General features: G+C 38.6%; 1 protein-coding gene across 4 annotated transcripts in view; it reads right to left on the bottom strand.

Moving 5' to 3' along the window:
- The window catches only part of RBMS3 (RNA binding motif single stranded interacting protein 3), a 983,638-nt gene that overhangs the window by 638,095 nt on the left and 323,973 nt on the right, over positions 1-21,570 (bottom strand). For all 4 annotated transcript variants that reach the window (XM_069730019.1, XM_069730018.1, XM_069730016.1 and 1 more), the window contains exon 3: positions 13,161-13,219. In XM_069730019.1, the coding sequence (XP_069586120.1) occupies positions 13,161-13,219 (59 nt within the window). The remainder of the gene's footprint in view (positions 1-13,160; positions 13,220-21,570) is intronic.

The following is a 21,570-nucleotide window of genomic DNA, read 5'->3' as shown; positions in this document are numbered from 1 at the left end:
ATACATATACTGAACTTATGTATTTATTGATATTCCAACTATATGTATTTTGTAGACTTCAGCAATATATATATATATGTATACAGTATAGACCAAAAGTTTGGACACACCTTCTCATTTAAAGATTTTTCTGTATTTTCATGACTATGAAAATTGTACATTCACACTAAAGGCATCAAAACTATGAATTAACACATGTGAAACTGTATTCTTAACAAGAAAGTGTGAAACAACTGAAATTATGTATTATATTCTAGGTTCTTCAAAGTAGCCACCTTTTGCTTTGATGACTGTTTTGCACACTCTTGGCATTCTCTTGATGAGCTTCAAGAGGTAGCCACCAGGAATGGTCTTCCAACAATCTTGAAGGAGTTCCCAGAGATTCTTAGCCCTTGCTGGCCCTTTTGACTTCACTCTGCGGTCTAGCCCACCCCAAACCATCTCGATTGGGTTCAGGTCTGGTGACTGTGGAGGCCAGGTCATCTGGCGTAGCACCCCATCACTCTCCTTCTTGGTCAAATAGCCCTTACACAGCCAGGAGGTGTGTTTGGGGTCATTGTCCTGTTGAAAAATAAATGATGGCCCAACTAAACGCAAACCGGATGGAATAGCATGCCGCTGCAAGATGCTGTGGTAGCCATGCTTGTTCAGAATGCCTTCAATTTTGAATAAATCTCCAACAGTGTCACAAGGAAAGCACCCCCAAACCATCACACCTCCTTCTCCATGCTTCATTGTGGGAACCAGGTATGTAGAGTCCATCCGTTCACCTTTTCTGCATCGCACAAAGACACGTGGATGGAACCAAATATCTCAAATTTGGACTCATCAGACCAAAGCACAGATTTCCCCTGGTCTCATGTCCATTCCTTGTGTTCTTTAGCCCAAACAAGTATCTTCTACTTGTCACTTGTTGCTTGTCCTTAGCAGTGGTTTCCTAGCATCTATTTTACCATGAAGGCCTGCTGCACAAAGTTCCCTCTTAATAGTTGTTATATAGATGTGTCTGCTGCTAGAACTCTGTGTGGCATTGACATGGTCTCTAATCTGAGCTGCTGTTAACCTGCGATTTCTGAGGTTTCCAAGATAAACTTATCCTCAGAAGTAGAGGTGACTCTTGGTCTTCCCTTTCCTGGAGCGGTCCTCAAGTGAGCCAGTTTCTTTGTAGCGCTTGATGATTTTTACCACTGCACTTGGGAACACTTTCAAAGTTTTCCCATTTTTTCGGACTGAATCATCTTCATTTCTTAAAGTAATGATGGCCACTCGTTATTCTTTAATTAGCTGCTTTTTTCTTCCCTAATACAAATTCTAACAGTCTATTCAGTAGGACTATCAGCTGTTTATCCACCAGACTTCTGCACAACACAACTGATGGCCCCAACCCCATTTATAAGGCAAGAAATCCCACTTATTAAACCTGATAGGGCACACCTGTGAAGTGAAAAACATTCCCGTGACTACCTCTTGAAGCTCATCAAGAGAATGCCAAGTGTGCAAAGCAGTCATCAAAGCAAAAGGTGGCTACTTTAAAGAACATAGAATACAAGACATATTTTCAGTTATTTCACACTTTTTTGTTAAGTATATAATTCCACATGTGTTAATTCATAGTTTTGATGCCTTCAGTGTGAATGTACAATTTCCATAGTCATGAAAATACAGAAAAATCTTTAAATGAGGTGTGTCCAAACTTTTGGTCTGCACTGTATATAAAGTGCATTGAGAATTTCTATAATGTTAAGCTCTCCTGCACGTAGTTAAAATCATAATAGTTTTTTATAAAAAGAGATTTTGTATCAAAATGGAAAAAAAAAATCATAGGCATCAGTTCTGTCATGTTACAGAAAGCTTCCGAGGCATATCTACCATTACAAACTTTTGACAAGGGTGTTATTAGTGGTGAAATGACAGGGTATCTGCTTGCGGGTAAAGAGTCATTTCCAAGTAATTGACTGGAAAGCCGGCTCATCAGCTATGATGTATCTTTACTCTGTATTTTAGGAATAGTTGAATCTAGTAGCATAGAGAGTGTGTGACAGTACAAATACAAAAGAAATCTAAATATCTGTTTTCATTTAAACCTCAGGGCAAATACATTTTATTTCCTACATAAACCATGTTATAAGAAGAGGACTCTATGGTTGTAATTTAAAAATCCTATCCGGAGTGGAGTTTTATTAACATGAAATGGTTGAGTAATATTCCCCCACCTAAGAATACGAACAATATAACTCAGTGGGAATTGTTTTCTCTACCAAATCATATTTCAGTGAACACCGTCTGCAAAGGAATTCAAGTAAAGGAGATTATTTTCCAATGATTTAGCCAATACTCCAACATGAAAGATGTGAGAGTAATTTGAAATCAATATTTACGGCCCCAGGCGAGACTGTTGTACCTTTGTCATTCAGAGAGCCACCTCAGCCGGTGAGCTGAGCAGAGTGACAATGAAATATATTCCTAGTCTATAGTATCTATAATCTATAAAATGAGAAAGACTTTACAGAAATCTGTACTTTTTTAGGATGACTGGAAAGTTATAAAGTCTGGTAACAGTCTGGTAAATAGTGCATCTGACAACTTGTAGACTATAGAGGAACCCTCAGAAGTAGCTCACTTCGTATTCACTTGCTATGCTTATGGACCAGACTACACTATTGCATTCTTTAAAGAGGACCTGTCAGCAGGTCAAAAGTGGCCAGTTCTTACTTTTATTTTAATCTACCTCTTCCCTTCAGAATTAAATAGAACCTGTCACCATGAAAATGCAGTATAATCTGTAGGCATCAGCTTATAGAGCAGGGAGAGCTGAGTAATTGGCATGGATGCCAACTTTCCTGAAATTTCAAGACATTTCAAAAAAATAGGGCACTATTTTGCCCTGTCCGCAAAATTTTTTTTAGGCATCCATAACATATACAGATTTTTTTTTTTTGCTGTAATTACAGTGGCATGTATAAGTCTGGGCAGCACCGCTGGTCAAAATACTGTTATTGTGAACAGTTAAGCAACTTGAAGAGGAAATAATCTCTAAAAGACCTAAAGTTAAAGATGACAAATTTTGTTTGTATTTTATTTTTAAGCAAAAAAATATATTTCCATCTTTTACATTTTAAAAATGACATAAAGGAAAATGGGCCAATGCAAAAGTTTGGTTACTTTGCATGGTTAGTACCTAGTAGCACCCCTTTTGAAAGTATGACAGCTTGAAAACACTTGTTAAAGCCAGCCAAGAGTCTTTCAATTCTTGTCTGAGGGATTTTCTTCTATTATTCCTTGTAAAATTCTTCCAGTTCTGTGAGATTCCTGGGTCGTCTTGCATGCACTGCAATTTTGAGTTCCAGCCACAGATTTTCAATGATGTTTAGATCAGGGGACTGTGAAAACCTTCTGCTTGCACCTCTTGAGGTAGTCTATTGTGGATTTTCATGTATGTTTCAGTTGTAGCAGCCATCCTCTTTTCAACTTTGGCTTTTTTTTACAGATGGTGTCATGTTTCCATCAAAAATTTGTTGAAATTTCATTGAATTCATGTTTCCCTCTACATGTAAAATGTTCCCCATACCATTGGCTGCAACACACTGCCAAAGCATGAATTATCCACCCCCATGCTTAATGCTTGGCGAGATGTTCTTTTACTGAAATTGTTTGCACTTTTTTCTCTACAAGTACCTTTGATAATTGTGGCCAAATAGTTACCAAAATGCATCAGGCTTATTTAGATGTTCTTTTGCATACTTCTCACACTGATATTCATGGTGAGGATGCAGGAAAGATTTTCTATTGATGAATCTTCCATGAAGGCCATATTTGTGCTGGTGTCTCTGAAGAGTAGAACAATGTACCACAACTCCAGAGTTTGTTAAATCTTTCTGAAGGTCTTTTGCAGTCAAACGGGGATTTTGATTTGCCGCTCTATCAATCCTACGAACAACTCTCACTGAAATTTTGCTTGGTCTTCCAGACATTATCTTGACCTCCACTGTTCATGTTAATTGCCATTTCTTAATTATATTTTGAATTGGGGACAGGGTAACTTGAAAATGCTTTGCTGTTGTCTTACAGCCTTTTCCTGCTTTGTGGTTGTTAGGGCTGGCTGAACACACCAAATAATAGAAAGGTTGTAATAAGGTGCGTTCGCAGCCCAGGGTCCACCGTGCAGTGATGTTACCTGCTCCCCGGTAATGATGGACACTATATGGCGGTATAATAGATGAACACATTTGGGTTAAATGTCACCCAGTGTGAACAGAAGTGGACTATGTTGCTTCACAGAACTGCACCACCCCGGAATATAAATGCTGTAGCCTGTTAAAGCACACAGAGCTAGGCAACGTAAGTGCTAGTGTATAGTCACCGGACTCTACCCCAAGGATACAGGATTAGAGTTCCTCTAGACCCACAAGCGCTTGGCGCCGCAACTATGGTGCCAGGGAAAAACTTTGCTACAGATATAGGGTCTAGGGTCTGAAAAGCGCACTAATTGCACAGGGCATCGCACTGATGGCTGCTGCTGATATGACGCAGTAAACTTGTGCCTAGTGCTGGATGGCATAGTCTGGCGCTAGTTAGCTCAATCACCCAAGTACAAGCAACAATGTTAGGGAGGGGAATGATAAGGAGCTTTCACCAGAACAATCACACATCCACACACACACAAGTTCAGTTTTATACTAGCACATGGCTGAGCGGCCATGCAAGCCTTTTATAGATGTATCCTTCTGGGACCTTCCTAGTGGTCCAATCGGAGCTGCTACAGGACCTGAGCATGTGACCTCCGACTTCCACTGAGAGGTCGTCCCATGGGCATGCTCAGTAGACGAAAAGCAGGACTTAGTCCCAGGAACATCTGTTCGCCGCTGATCAATGCTGGTTACAAAGGCTGAAACTGGGGTGGCAACTGTAACCAGATGCACAGTATCTCCTTGAGCCAGACGGTGGTACCGACATCTCTGTTTAGCAGACTCCACTGCAGGTGGAGGAGAATGGGAGACTGCAGAGGACATGGTTCGAGATTCCCCTGTGCAGCAGCAGGAACTTGACACCTTACATTGGGCCTCTACTATTTTAATTTTCAGAGTGCTAGGCAGCTTCTTAGAAGAACCCATGACTGCTCATTTTTAGCAAAGTTTAGAGGAGGCTGGGTTTTTATAAAGCTGGGAAATTTGCATTACCTGGCTTTCCAAACAATGATAGTGAACAAGCTAATTAAGGTCTGAAATATTGGTCAAAATTATCTGACCACACAAATCTCTATCGGTGCCCAAACTTTTGTATTGGCCCATTTTCCTTTCTGTAATTTTTAAAATATAAAAAATGTCAATCTATCTATCTATTTAGATATATATATTTGTCTAAAATACAAAAGAAATGAGTCATCTTTAACATTAGGCCTTTTAGAGATCATTTCAACTTCAACTTCCTTAACTGTTCACAATAACAGTAATTTTAACTAAGGGTGCCAAACTTTTACATGCCACTGTATCAACATTTTACAGACTACAGTGAATGCAGCTAATGTTTTCATATCAGAATTTTGGGCTTCAGAATTGTGTCACTTACAATCTTGATGATTTATTATGGTTTTCCAATGTGTCTGTAAAAATGCTGTCTCTCTGTGATTTTTTAGTAAGTTGTTCAGAAAAAAAGTAAATTTGGCAACCATGGTAGTTGGATATATAGTTTTTGAGAAAAGATTCAGTATCTCTCTTGTTTTAATCATGTTAATTTCTGCATATACTGTGATTTTAGGTCCACCCACTGGACCCAATCAGTGATTGACAGCGTTCTTTGTATAAATATGAATAGAGAGAAAGCTGGCAGTAACTGATAAGACTTGACCGAAAGCTAAATTATGAAAAAACAGGTCACTTTGAATCTTTTTTTCACAAAACAATATATCAATTTCAGCCAGCAAGGAGAGATGAGTACCAGCACTAAAAACAGTGTGCTGGTATATTCTTGACCGATGCAACAGCATTTTTGGAATCCGTGAAGAAAGGAAAATTTGGGTGCTTTCCAAGAAAAAAGGCAACACTCACTGTTCCTGGTGCAATCCTTTATTCAGTAGCGTGCAAACATGGCGACGAGAAACGTGCAGCCAAATGCGGACTAAGACCGATTTGCCCTGCGTGACCTTCTATGGCTCCAAAGGTGAGGACTACTGAATAAAGAATTTCACCAGGAACAGTGAGTGCTGCATCTTTCTATTTATGGACAATATATCAGTCTGGTCAGCTACCCATGTTCAATAACATGGAGCCAGAAGATTGGACTGCATTTTCATGATGATAGGCTCCCTTGGATTTTGTAATGTTTTATTTAATCTGCATACAGTTCCAAACATATGGGGCCTTTTATTTAGTACTAATTTTTATGGTTTTTTTCCAAGGGGGTGTGGCACACAGGTTGGTAATTCAAAGCACCCTAAAGACACACTACTAAAGAATCCCATGAGCAATGCTCTCTTGATAAAGCCCATAAACATTACCATTAAAGAAAATGGCCAATATCTCTGGAACCTGTATGGCAGATTTTCAAAAAGAAAAAAGAAAAATACTCAGGGGAGCAGCAGAAATTATATCAAAGCAAAAACTGGTTACTTTTCGCCTGATGACTGGTTTTGAGGTTTATTAATAGTAGCTCTAATAATATCCTCGATGGTCAGTGGTTTAGTAGATAATAACTAATATTTATGTAGGGTTTAGCGCTGAAGATGAAGAATTTAGTGGTAATATCCCCTGAGTTCAAGTTTGCTGTATGGGTTACTATTAAAGTTGAGCAGATCATTTGAAATTCCAAATTACTGTTTCGACAAATTTCCACCCGACGATTCGAGTAATGGCAAAAGGAGAGGAGGGAAAGAAAGAAAGAAACCACAATAATAAAATATATAATTTCAATATGATCTGTCAGCTTTGTCATACATATCACTAGTCCTGTACCCAACTGGGAACCACTGATCTCTGATCACCTAGTGGTACTGATCATTAGGGTTGAGCGAAACGGGTCGAGATTTTTCAAAAGTCGCCGACTTTTGGCAAGGTCGGGTTTCATGAAACCCGACCCGACCCCAGTGTGGGGTCGGCCATGAAGTCGGCGATCTTTTGAATCTGGAATCGGAATTCCGATACCGATTCCCGATATGATTAAGATATCGGGAATTGGTATCGGAATTCAGATTAAAGTGTAAAATAAAGAATTAAAATAAAAAATATCGCAATACTTACCCTCTGACGCGCCTTGGTACTAACCGGCAGTCTTCCTTCCTTAGAATCAGCCTTCCAGGACCTGGCGGTGACGTCACGGTGACGTCGCAGCTTGTGATTGGCCGCGCGGCCGCCCATGTGACCGCTCGCGCGACCAATCAGCAGCCGTGACGTCACCGAAGGTCCTTCAAGCGCTGATTCTTAGGAAGGAAGGCTGTCGGAAGGAAGCAGGGCGCTTCCGAGGGTGAGTATATTCCTATTAGGTATATACTCACCCTCGGAAGCGCCCTGCTTCCTTCCGACAGCCTTCCTTCCTAAGAATCAGCGCTTGAAGGACCTTCGGTGACGTCACGGCTTCTATTCCGACAGCCTATTAGGCTTCCTATTAGGTATATACTCACCCTCGGAAGCGCCCTGCTTCCTTCCGACAGCCTTCCTTCCTAAGAATCAGCGCTTGAAGGACCTTCGGTGACGTCACGGCTTCTGATTGGTCGCGCGAGCGGTCACATGGGCGGCCGCGCGGCCAATCACAAGCCGCGATGTCACCGCGACGTCACCGCCAGGTCCTGGAAGGCTGATTCTAAGGAAGGAAGACTGCCGGTTAGTACCAGGGCGCGTCAGAGGGTAAGTATTGCGATATTTTTTATTTTATTTCTTTATTTTACACTAAAATATGGATCGCAGGGCCTGAAGGAGAGTTTCCGCTCCTTCAGACCCTGGGAACCATGGAAACCCAATGCACTGCATTGGGTTTCGAGTTTCGGACGACCCCGACCCCGACTTTTTTATAGGATCGGCCGATTTCACTCTACCCGACTTTTGAAAAAGTCGGGTTTTGTGAAACCCGACCCGATCCTATAAAAGTAAAGGTCGCTCATCCCTACTGATCATCACTGAACAAGGTATTATATATGCTAGAAAAACTAGGATGTGATATCCTAGTTGCTGTACTTAACATTATAAGGAAGGCCGCTCGGCCAGGCAAAACTGAATTAGTCGGCTCTTAGATGTTTCTTGAGTATGGAAAAGGTTTATTTTTTATGAATTACAAATGGAATCTGAAAGTGATCAAATTTGCATGAAATGACAAATTTCAAGCAATTCGATTTGAACCTGATCCTCCACCGATCGATCTGTTCATCGCTAGTTACCATCTAATAATTCTGCTGGTTTAGGAAGAATAAGGGGTTTTCTAGATAAATAATGGTGTAATGAGTAGATTATTCATGTACTCAAAGTTTCAGGAAGTCTAGTTTTTTTGGTCCTTCCTTTGTGGTCGAGGTTTACTCATATCAATTTATGCTGTTTGTTTTTACTCACTTATGTAGCGCCATTAATTCAACAGCGCTTTACAGACATTATCATGACTTTCCTCATTGGGGCTCACAATCTAAATTCCCCATCAGTAATTCTTTGGAAGGAAGCTGAAGTATACGCATGCAAACACAGGGAGAACTTACAAATTCCTTGCAGATTTTGCGCGTACTATGATTTGAACCCAGGATCGCAGCACTGCAAAAGCAACAGTGCTAACGACTGAGTCACCATGCTGGCCACAAATTTCTCTAAATTTGTCTAAAATTATGGGCAGCAATGCAATAGTTCATTGAAGGGGTCAAGCCTCTATATTTCTGCTACAGAGGGTAACATTTGCTGCTTACTGTTTAACAGCCATAAATTTAGTCTTGGACATCCTCCTTTCCATAAGCCGTATGAAGGTTTTACGTTAGGTCTGCTCAGCAACTTCCACAATGGAGCTTTATGGAGAACCATTGCAGACAGATTCTACTTTGCAGAACTCATTACAACCATGTAGTATGTGGTCAACCATTTTTTTGAATGGACACCATTCAATACTGAGTGCCCTGTGTTGCTGTTGGGCACAAAGAATATTTGACAAGCAGTTATTACCATTGGGTATTTCAGCTTCTACATCTGCCAGTTCAGTCTTTATTTAGGAAACACCGGCATAATGATAGTCTAAATGTAGCACCAATATTAATCTATGAACATATAACCGTAAAAAAAATATTACAGAAAGAACTTTAACTGCACTGTAGATCACACTTATTCACCAGAAACTGACCATTCTGCAAACAAAACGGGTTACATTATTCAGCAAAGCTCAAAGAGGCACTTCGACATGGATGAATGACCCCGACCTGAAGATTGAACAGTAAATATATGATACTTGCAGCATATTTTGTTTGACAAATATAATGATTCTCTGGCTGCTCAGTTTGCTTTATGATACACAATGGAAGATCAGGATGGAATATAGATGGCAATAAGTATTCATTCAACTGCAAGTAAACCTGCATGCACATAATTAACCAGTCAGTGGGGACAGATGTAGATGATAGTAATTCACATTCGCTGAAATGTGCCTATATGTTTGGCATTTTAACTTCCTTCTATTCCCTATCCAGAAGGCATAGATTATTCATTCTGTCAGCGCCCAAAGATATGAAAGCAACTTAAGAACTGCTGCCAGATCAAGCACCGCACCTCTTACTATGTGAGTCTAGAACAATTCCATGCAATCTATTCCTACGTCTCGCAAATGTATTATATCAAAATATATGTATAATGCAGACGCTCTCCACAAAACAAAGGTCAACGGTGGAAATGATATTGCTCCTGATATTCTGCAAAATGCCTTAGGTTGCTTCAGGTAATCTTTTCAAATTATGAAATAGTGTTTTGAGATTGGCAACCTACTTATTTTTTCCCGTAGCTGTTCACAGGGATTAGAAACCTCTTGATGTGCCATTTTCAGTAGTGTTTTATTTTCTTCTCAAAAGTTGCCTTGTCAATAGATATATTTAAGTACTTGACATTTCTACAATACTTTACATCAAAGCCTTTGCTGATTGTAATGAAAGAAGTAACTTCATACTAAACATTAGCAACAAATATATATTTCTTGTTTTGAATTGACTCCACTAAAGAGTGATAACTGTGTAGGAGCTACAAGATTCAGCTTCATCATCTGTGTTAGGGGTGTAAAAACTTATGTTTCTTCCATGGGAAACATTGTCATTATACATTACTTTTTAAAAATTCTGGATTTTTAACACTTTAAAGGCATTTCTTGTTGAGGAACTCTAGGAAAGAGGTGGTATAGAGAGCAACCATAAAAACAGACTCAATGGAGGAACCAATATGGTCATTAATTCCAATAACATTTCATTATTTCAGCTGTTACCATGTGCTTTTTGTTTCCTCAGACGGTGCAGCTAGGGAAGCATTGCCTCTAGTTTACCCAACAAGTACTGATAACTGGATTACCCATTAACTGGTATCGGCTAATTAATGGGGAACCTGTTTTACAAAAAGACGAAAAAATCTTGCAGCCCCTTGAAATTTAACTCCTAACAATCAAATGCCAAGTGATAGGACATTTTAACTGTGCCGTATTTTGACTTGGAATTCCGAAATAACTTGTAGACTTGTTTTTAGACCACCTATGCCAAAAGTCACTTTCTGATGGTTTTTGAATGATTATCCTGCAAAATCCTTTAGAGTTTGAGGATACTGTCATTAATATATAGACTCCCATTCTAGTTTTAAGTGACAATAAGAATGATAAGATTGATTGAGGCACACATTTTGAATGCCTCTCTTCTAAGGGTTTAACGGAAATCATGGATGATAATTGGTTTCAGGGACAAACGTTATGTAGATTTATTAAGCTATTACCTTCCTTAAGCGGCCTTGGTATAATCATCAATTTGAATGTGCAGACACAACAGGTTCTGTAATTAGGAAACTGGTACAGTAAGTCACAAGCTTACTAACCCTTTCACAATGATGCCTGCTAGTTAGTGATTGGTATAGTTGGTAGCAATATTGCTATGATGCCTAATAGTTAGGGTTTGGTATAGTAGGTAGCAACATTGCTAAGATGACTACTAGTTAGGGTTTGGTATAGTAGATAGCAATATGGCTAAGATGCTTATTAGTTTGGGTTTGGTATAGTAGGTAGCAATTTTGGTATGATGTCTACTAGTTAGGGTTTGGTATAGTAGGTAGCAATATTGCTAAGATGCCTACTAGTTAGGGTTTGGTATAGTAGATAGCAATATTGCTAAGATGCCTACTAGTTAGGGTTTGGTATAGTAGATAGCAATATTGCTAAGATGCCTACTAGTTAGTGTTTGGTATAGTAGGTAGCAATTTTGGTAAGATGTCTACTAGTTAGGGTTTGGTATAGTAGGTAGCAATATTGCTAAGATGCCTACTAGTTAGTGTTTGGTATAGTAGGTAGTAATATTGCTAAGATGCCTACTAGTTAGTGTTTGGTATAGTAGGTAGCAATTTTGGTATGATGTCTACTAGTTAGGGTTTGGTATAGTAGGTAGCAATATCGCTGTGATGCCTACTAGTTAGGGTTTGGTATAGTAGGTAGCAATATTGCTAAGGCTAGTTTCACACTAGCATTTACCTGATCTGTGGAGGGCTGCGGACTTCCTCTGTGAAGCCCTGCCCTCGGCCGCACCTCCGCCGCTAGCTCTGTCTACTTCTGCATGCGGCCCGCATGCGGCTGGCGTACCTTTCCTTAACATTAGGTATGCAGGTCGTGCGGCTGTATGCGGATGCTGCCGCATTCGTCGTTTTGACGATGCGGAAAAAAAAATGCTACAAACTGCGCCCTACGCTGGTCGCCGCATCGTCAAAACAACGCATGTGGCAGCATCCACATACAGCCGCATGACCTGCGTACCTAATGTTAAAGATAGGTACGCAGGCCGCATGCGGGCCGCATGCAGAAGTAGGCGGAGCTAGCGGCGGAGGTGCGGCCGAGGGCGAGGCTTCACAGAGGAAGTCCGCAGCCCGCCGCAGATCAGGTAAATGCTAATGTGAAACCGGCCTTAGATGACTACTAGTTAGGGTTTGGTATATTAGGTAGCAATATTGCTAAGATGCCTAGTAGTTAGGGTTTGGTATGGTAGGTAGCAATATTTCTATGATGCCTACTAGTTGGGGTTCGCCATAGTAGGTAGCAATATTTCTATGATGTGTACTAACTAGGGTTTGGTATAATAGGTTAGCAATGTTACTGACAAGTGCTTAAACAAAACATTAAACTATAACAGTTTGGAAATTACAGACACCAAACTAGTGTTGTTTTAGTAATCTCTTTTTATAGTACAGCCCTATTTGGGGCAAATATTGGCTACATGCTACTCACAATAAGAATATATTAAGATGGAAAATACAAATGGCTGTACTCATTTTTCTTTTGAGGAGACTAAATGAGAAGGTAACAATTTTTCAATTTCATCATATGAAATTATTTCTTTGAGCTTTGTAACAAAAATGTCTTAAAGACTTATTCTCATTATCAGAAATGGTGAAAAATTGCAAAGTACTTGTAAAAAAGCCATTTTTTAATTTACTTATTTTTAAAATTCCTATCCTCAAAATATGAAAGATTGTTAATAGTCTTGCTTATTGCTTGTTTTCTAAGTTACCCGCCATCCCTGCAGTGCTTTCCTGTGAAGCTGTTAAAAAAAATGCTAATAGGATACAATGTTTCTGTTTTGGAAAAGTGGTGAAAAAATACAGGCAGACAGAAAATATAACTCACCTCCCCCCCATAAAAATAAAAATAAAATAGTAATAATAATTGGAAAATAGTAAAATATATAATAATGCAAAGCATTCTACCAGTACTGCAAACAATTCCGATTTCACACTAGTATTCAATACCTAGCCTGGAGCAAAAGAACAAGAAAATATACAGAATTCTTAAATACGAGAAACCATAGAGCTTTCTATGCAAACCACATTGGTCACATGCCAAGAAATACCATGCTAAACCCTAGAGATATACCATGCTGAACAGTTTTACATTTCTATAATCAGCACAACTTAATCCGGAACAGATTGTTGTTCAATCAAGTAGTAGGAACCCAGCGTTTTCAAAGAAATCCTTTTACATACCTTTGCATTGATTTGTGTTTTTGTCCAAGATTGCCTTAGTCGATACAATCTTCCCGTACCTGTAAACAATGAACAGAAATTCATTCATTGCTGCTAAATATTTGCTGCATACCTATGTCGGCATTGTCTTAAAAATGTAATTCTTCAGTCTCCTCTATTTATCCACACCTTCTTTAGTAGGTTCATGAGATAATATACAATTTTTCTGCAGATGGAGAAATATTTCCAGAGGAATTATTATTATTATTATTATTACAAATCATCTAGTCATCGTTGTATAGTACTATCAGCAAAAATAATTATTTACAGCATTATACACTTAAAGGGTATGTTAAAGGGGGTCTTGATCTTAGGATAAGTCATCAATATCAAATCGGTGAGCGTCCCAAATCGGTGCTACAGAAAAAAATAACTTTGGTATTAACCCTAGATAGCACAAAGCTAGTAATGGTATAGTACATTTTTAACTTTTTAATATAAACTAACACATTCAGTATTTGGTCAGTATTTTACTAGTGTTGAGCATTCCGATACCGCAAGTATCGGGTATCGGCCGATACTTGCGGTATCGGAATTCCGATACCGAGATCAGATATTTTTGTGATATCGGGTATCGGTATCGGAAGTGTAAAATAAAGAATTAAAATAAAAAATATTGTTATATTCACCTCTCCGGCGGCCCCTGGACATCTGCGCGAGGAACCGGCGTCCGGCACGGCTTCTTTCTTCAAAATGCGTGCCTTTAGGACCTGTGGTATGACGTCCCGGCTTCTGATTGGTCGCGTGCCGCCCATGTGACCGCCACACGACCAATCAGAAGCCGCGACGTCATTCCTCAGCTAAAGTCCTAGAATGAGCGCCTTTTAGGACCTGAGGAATGACGTCGCTTCTGATTGGTCGCGTGGCGGTCACATGGGCGGCACGCGACCAATCAGAAGCCGGGACGTCATTCCACAGGTCCTAAAGGCGCGCATTTTGAAGAAAGAAGCCGTGCCGGACGCCGGATCCTCCCGCTGATGTCCAGGGGCCGCCGGAGAGGTGAATATAACAATATTTTTTATTTTAATTCTTTATTTTACACTTTAATATGGATCCCAGGGCCTGAAGGAGAGTTTCGTCTCCTTCAGACCCTGGGATCCATGAGGATACATTCCGATACTTGATGTCCCATTGACTTGTATTGGTATCGGATATCGGTATCGGCGATATCCGATATTTTTCGGGTATCGGCCGATACTATCCGATACCGATACTTTCAAGTATCGGACGGTATCGCTCAACACTATATTTTACATTAGTATCTACAGTATAAGCCAAAACCAAGCGTGGGTGATAAAAGCAGAAGTGGTGTCATATTTTTATTATACTTTCCCTCTGATTGTTCCGTCCCTGATTTTGGCTTACAAATACTGACATCATATACTGCCCAAATACTGAGGGTGTGAACATAGCCTAATATATACAGTATATGTTTAAAAGTTGAACATGTTTGGAAACACTTTTATTCTGATTAAGGTAATGGTTTATTAATGAGTCTTATCAAAAAGTTTTTTTTATCTATGGTGAATAAATAATATAAAATGATGAGTCATGAAAGTCATGAAAGAATGGCTGAAAAAAATGGATGTTTTATTAATTTAAGCTGATCAAAGGGGGTTTCGGGCACCTATCAATGTGAAAATGGTATCTTTCTTTAAGTCAAAGTCATTAACTTCCTAAGTACTGGATGATTTTTTAGCTTTTTGGTTTTTTGTTTTTTTTTGTCCTCTTCTTTCAAGAGCCAAAAGGCAAGACATGGCCATATGAAGAATTAATTTTCTTGTAGGACACTCTGCAGTTTTGGATAGCATATTTATTTTAGCATGCAACAGGCTGAAAATTCCAAGTGTGGTGAAATTGTGGAAAAAATGCAACTCTGTCATGGTCTTTTCTTGGTCAGTAGGTGACATCAAATTTACTTAGACTTTTTTCCCTTGAGAACACTTTTTTGTTAGTATCACCATTTTCTGAGACCTGTAGCATTTTATTTTTCCATCCAAGGAGCTATGTAAGAATTTTTTTCTTTGTGTGAGAAGCTGACATTTTTTATATACCAATTTGGCGCCAATACAACATTTTAATCATTTTGTACTGCATTTATTAAGGAGGAGGCATGACCAAAATGACACAGTTTTGCAGATTAGATTTTTTTTCCTCGTCATGGCATCTACTGTGTAAGTGAATAGTTACATTTCATATTTTTATAGGTTGGACTTTTACAAAAGCGGTGTATATGTTTATTTTTTTTCCCTGGTTTTTAATAGGACAAAAGGTGGGTGGTTCAAATTTGTAATATTTCTATAATTTTTTTGTATTTTTTAAAAACAATTTGTTTATTCTTTTTTTCCTCTTAGGGGAATTGAAACTACAACTGTTTGATCATGTATACTATTTACTGCAATACTTCAGTATTGAAGTATACAGTGTAAATTGCAGTCACCTATGAAGTTTAGTCTGTGGCTGGACTTCACAGGAAGTCTAAGGGGGCAGCCACATGGACCTTCAGTAAGCCACTAGCTGCTGTGGTAAACCATTTGTGTCCTGCAATCTCATCATGGTGGGCTGATGGGAGCCAATGCACATGAACACATGTGTTCCATTTAAATGCCAATGTCTGACATTGACAGTGACGTTTGAATGGATAACAGCAGTGGTCGGAGCTCAGCTATGGCTGCTGCTATTTGACACAGTTTCCGGCTATGTAGCCTCCATTTGACAAGTCTGGAAAGAGCTTGACTCCTGAAACCTCTTCACACATGGGAACCCCTGCAATCACATAAATATACATGACTTTGTAATAAGGGGGTTAATAGCCCAGACAACCCCTTTAAGTGTTTCATTATTGCTACAGTGCTGTGCAAATTAATTGGGACAAAGCAAAAAAATAAAATGTTATACTGCACTGTTACATACTAATTCTGAAAATTACCTTTTTCCACTGGATAGTTGACCAAGATTTATTTATTATACATTAAAACTGGTTTGAATCACTGACTGGAAACCAACTTACGATTTTACTTAAAAAATGCTTTGTCCCAATTAACTTGCACAGCATTGTAGATTGAGCACACATATTTTTTTCATAATAGAAGTACCTAAATAGTTATGGCCTGTGAGTCACAGTAAATAATTTCTCACCATTTCTTACTGTGTAGCTGCTGAAATTGAACTTTTCTCTTGGTCATGAAAACCTAAAATGTTTCCTCATGCGATTAGAGAGATTTCCCTTCACAACGAAGGATATAAACCTACAGCTACTATTAAGGACCAGTGTGATCAAAGAGTATAATAAAATGTAAATGTTTTTGAAACACTAATATAAGATAGATAATACATGACATAAAAACTACAGGAACAATAGAATAATTTACACAAGGGGTTGCATGGACACAAGATAAAATAGTTTAGGCTAGGCTCACATTTACATTCAAGAGGGCTGCGGATGGCTCCGTACTTTCTCCCTTCTTCCTCCCTGAATTTCCGCCAATGCTCCGCCTACTGCTGTATGCATCCTGCGTTTCCCTGTGTACCTATCTTTAACATTGGGTACACAGGGACATGCGTTGTATGCGGATGTGTCCACATGCGGCGATTTCACGTGTGTGGTGACCGCACGAAAATGCAAAATTTTGCATTTCCGTATGGTTGCCTCACACGTCAAATCGCTGCATGCGGACGCATTCGCATACAACACATGTCCCTGTGTACCCAATGTTAAAGATAGGTATGCAGGGAAACTTGCAAATACTAAAATTTCATCAGCTCACCCAACCAGACGTATTAGAATCCAATTCTCAATAGACATGTGCAGAGCACAAATCACCACCAAGTTCCTGTCGTACGACTCCCAGGTGAAAATGCAAATCACTCACTTGTCCAGCTCATGCAAATATTGAATGGAGGAGATGAAAATAGAATAAAATCTTGTCCTTTATTGGTGCATACGGGAAACGCAGGACACATGCAGCAGTAGGCGGAGCATAAGCGGAGCTTCAGGGAGGAAGTACGCAGCCATCCGCAGCCCTCCTGAATGCAAATGTGAAACCAGCCTCAGCCACACATCTCATAATAACAGTCATATAACAATAATCCCAATATAGATATCATGTAGCATATATAAATATAGAATGACTTGATGTAACTACACATTGAAGTAAAAAAAGAAAATATATGTGCAGTGAACCATTGCAATACTAGAAATTATGCAAAAACCTGAATAATTTTATGATAAAGTTACAGAGTGATTGTATCACAGAGAAATATGCAAAAAGTGTACAAAAAACTGTTAGCTGTAAAATTACAGTGCCTTAATGATTATAATGATATAAAGAGATAACAATAGGTCTTTATCATTGCATATGTGACCTGCGTCACAAAATAGAAGTAAGACTAACTTACTTTAGTGGATCACAGGTATATTATATACAACTCTTGACATTATGCTACATGTGGACATGATGGGTCGGACGTGTATGATACTTACATCTCACCTCACCTTTTTTTCAAACAAAGATTTTTTCTGTGTGTTTTCTTCTCTTTTTACTTACTGGGTTAGTAATGGGGTGTCAGATAGACGCCTCTCTATAACTAACTTGTAAGGTTGATGTCAGTGGACATTACAATGCTGACATCAACCCCACAATCTCATTACCCAGATTTCCAACACACCAGGGCAATTGTTAAAAGCTGAGGCTAAGCACCAGAATTGGTGCATCTAATGAGTTATTTCAGGTGCTACTAAGAACTGGTCTTATTAGGCTGGGAAGGGGACAATATCCACGGCCCTTCCCAGCCTATGAATGTCAGTCCCCAGCTGTCTGGTTTGCCTTAGCTGGTTATTAAAAATAGGTTGGAACCCAAATCATTTTTGGGACCCTCCATTTTAAATAACTAGCAAAAGCAAAGCAGATAGCTAGAGGCTGATATTAATAGGTCGGGAAGGTCCATGGATTTTGGCCCTTTCCCAGAATAATAAGACCATTTCACAGCTGTCCGCTTTCACTTGACTGGTGATTAAAAATAGGGGACCCCTATGTCCTTTAATAATAAATAAATAAAAGAAAATAACAGCTTGATGCCCCCCCTACTTTTAATAACCAGCTAGGGAAAGCAGACAGCTGCTGGCTTATATTAATAAGCTGGGAATGCCCATGGCTATTCAATCATTCCCAACCTACAAATATCAGCCAGCAGCCTCACTAGAAGTGGCACATCATATTTGATTCACCAATTCTGGTGCTTAGCCTCAGCTCTTTCCGATTGCCCTGGTGCTGTGGCAATTGGTATAATATTTTGGGGGATTAGTATTGGAGAGGTTTCAGTAAGACACCTCCATTACTAATGCAGTAGTAAAAATAAACACACACAGACAGAAAAAAATGAATTTAAATAATCTCATTCTGATGGCTAGGTCAGTAAAATGCTGCATTTTTCATGGCAAAAACCAGCAGGAATAAATATAAAAATACGCAACATGAGAATATAGCCTTATTTTTTTTTACAATAGATCAACGTTTAATTTTTTTCTACAGGTACTGCATACTGTATATTTTTTTATGTTCAGGTTCTTAGATTGCATTCTGTACTTTGTAGTCGGATAATGTCTATTAATCTGATGCAACCTGTAATGTTTTGACATGGGAATATAACTTATAAGACTTGCTGACAGAAAGTTCATGCCAATAAGATAAATCGAGTCTTAAGTTATGGCCGACATCCAAGCAATACATGTAGTAATTAGCTTTTAGTGTTCAGCTTCAGTCAATGAATGTAAAAGGCAGTTGTGATCTCAAATGACGCTGATAGAAAAGATAGTCTCAGTTTACGCTAAGGTTCAATATTATTTCAATTAATGATATTCTCCGTTTACAGTTTTTTATATGTAACTGTACATTTACTTATCTTGGCATATATTCAAGCCGTCTGGGGGTTTTCAAATCTGTTGAATAGGGTGCGTGTCTCCTAAGGAGTCAGTGTGCCAGTCGTTTTATATTTAGAACAGATAATCTTATGTATAAATCTGAACATATTGGTCCACAGGCACTCAACATTGCCACACACTTCTTCGTAGGGAGTCTTAGACTGCCATAATGGCATGTATTGGATTAATGTTTAGTCTGTTTCCCTATGTCTAAATCTAAATACTGTAGTGAAGGTAAAATGCCTTGTTGGCAAACCTCCTGGTGTTATGAGATCTACTGGGTAGCCCCCAAACTGTGTCCGTGCGCCAAAGATTTTGATAAATTGTAATTTTGTGACCATGCAGAGCACAATTTAGGAATAACTTTTTTGGAATGATTATGATTGAATTAATTAAATATTGAAATAATTTCCAATGGAAAGAATTGTTACTAAGTATTTTTCTGTGTAGCAGCATGAATTCACATAAACTGAGAACATATAAATGACATCCGTTAGGCTCAATAAAGACAACCAAAAAAAAAAAGAATATGATGTACAAGAGAAAAGACTAATATGTGTAAATAATGAAACGGTCCGTCAGCAATTCAACCATAGTTGCCAGACCTAAAACATGCAGATGGAAAAGAACGAATAATTTTTTTTCTAATCTATTTAGAGTTTTTATTTTTTATTGTACTACATTAAAAATAATTCAAAGCCTAAAACAAAAAAAATGGTTTGTTTTACTGTTTTTAAGATCCATAATGGATTTTTATATTTTAGGATCTGTAGGTTTCACTGATACTATTTATGGGTACAAACAACTTTTTGATTTATTTTTATTTTGGGGGAGAATTTGATGCCTAAAAATAAAAATTTTGCAGTTTTGATTTCTTTCTTAAAGTGTTTACCATGCAAATTTAATAATTGTGTATTTATATAGCTACAATTTCACTTGATTGGGCAGATGATTCTTCGTGGCTAAGCTGGATAGTTCCTATTTGCCAGAGTGAAAGAACATAAAATAATTCTTGTTATTTTATCACATGCTGAAAAGTCTGTATTTGACAACATACTTGTACATTACATGTATAGAAGTTAAATAACAATGGGGAAAAGGTCTATAATCAAAAGCATTGGAGACACTAGAAAAGCATACATTTTAGAAAGAAGTTGAAGACCATTCAAAGAATTCCGACAGAGATCCCTATAAGCCGAAAAAATGGTCACATCTGTATTTTCTGATTACAAAGACTTCTAATATAGAGGCAAGTGTGGAGGGTGCAACAGAAGGGTGTAAAATTCCCACTCTAGCAAAGAAATGTTTTATGGGGGCAGTTAACTGCATGCTACTCTCAGGTGGAGGGTCTTACACCAGATGATCTGTGCATCAGTGAGTACAGAATGCTTGAATATTCATGTGTGTAGGCAGAAGCGCAATATAAAAAGGTGAAAAGGCAGTATTGGGAAATAGGGGACATATTTTATACTTCATTGTGAAAAAAGCCTGTTTTGAATGCACACTGTCTAAGAACTAAGATGCTGAATTTTTTTAACAAGAATATATTTTTGCCAGAAGTGTCTGATATTTAGAAAAAATAAGGGAAAGTATGGCAAATATATCTGGATTTTCTTTTGAAGGTTCACAGTAGGGGTGACAGTGTGCAAATATCATTTAATTGAAACCATTTTTTTCAGGAGAACTTGCAGCAGAATGTCTGTGTCTGCCTCTAGTTTCTCGCTCCTCCTTTCCCCTTTCTTGTCCTTATAAATTTATGAGCACCAGCTGTTATCTCTTATCTCAGTAATAGGAAAATCTGTGTTCTTTGAAGACAAATTTTGCCTGTAAATTGGAAATATTGAGAATAAAAGAGCATTTAAGGAAGAGAAAGGAGAAGATTTCTGTGATAAGCTATATTGCAAAGTTTCTTATTTTTCCGTTTACTATTTATGAAAAAAATGTATGGTTTTTCTTTAAAGGGGTTGTTTACCACTCAGACTGCCCCTTCTTATTCACTGTTTTTCCCCCTTATAAAGTAATAACACCCATACTCACCTTCGGTGCCAGCGCCATTGCATTGGTGTCAACACTCTCTCTCCTTGGGCTTGCATGATATCGTTATGTCATGTCAGCCCTGCTGCCAATCAGCATCTGGTTCACCTTCAACTCCTCAGACAAAATCAGATCAGCCACAGCTTTCACTTCCTCTAGATGTTGGTTAAGTCTGAAGGAGGGAAGAATGAAGCACCCCCTCATTAACCACAGAGATCATTATGTCACATGAGATCTTCAGAGAGCAATTGTCAGCGCCGAAACAGTGCTGGCACCAGAAGTGAGTATACATGTCATTATTTTATAATTGCGGAAAATTAGTGTTTGAGAAGGGGCTGTCTAAGTATAGGACAACCCCCTTAAGTTAAATTTTGAAGGCTAAGACATCTAATTTTAAGAGAGTAGAAAAGGGTTTTT

Source organism: Ranitomeya imitator, chromosome 6, assembly GCF_032444005.1.
Source record: "Ranitomeya imitator isolate aRanImi1 chromosome 6, aRanImi1.pri, whole genome shotgun sequence".
Lineage (NCBI taxonomy): Eukaryota > Metazoa > Chordata > Amphibia > Anura > Dendrobatidae > Ranitomeya > Ranitomeya imitator.
This window is presented reverse-complemented; position numbering and strand designations above follow the sequence as displayed.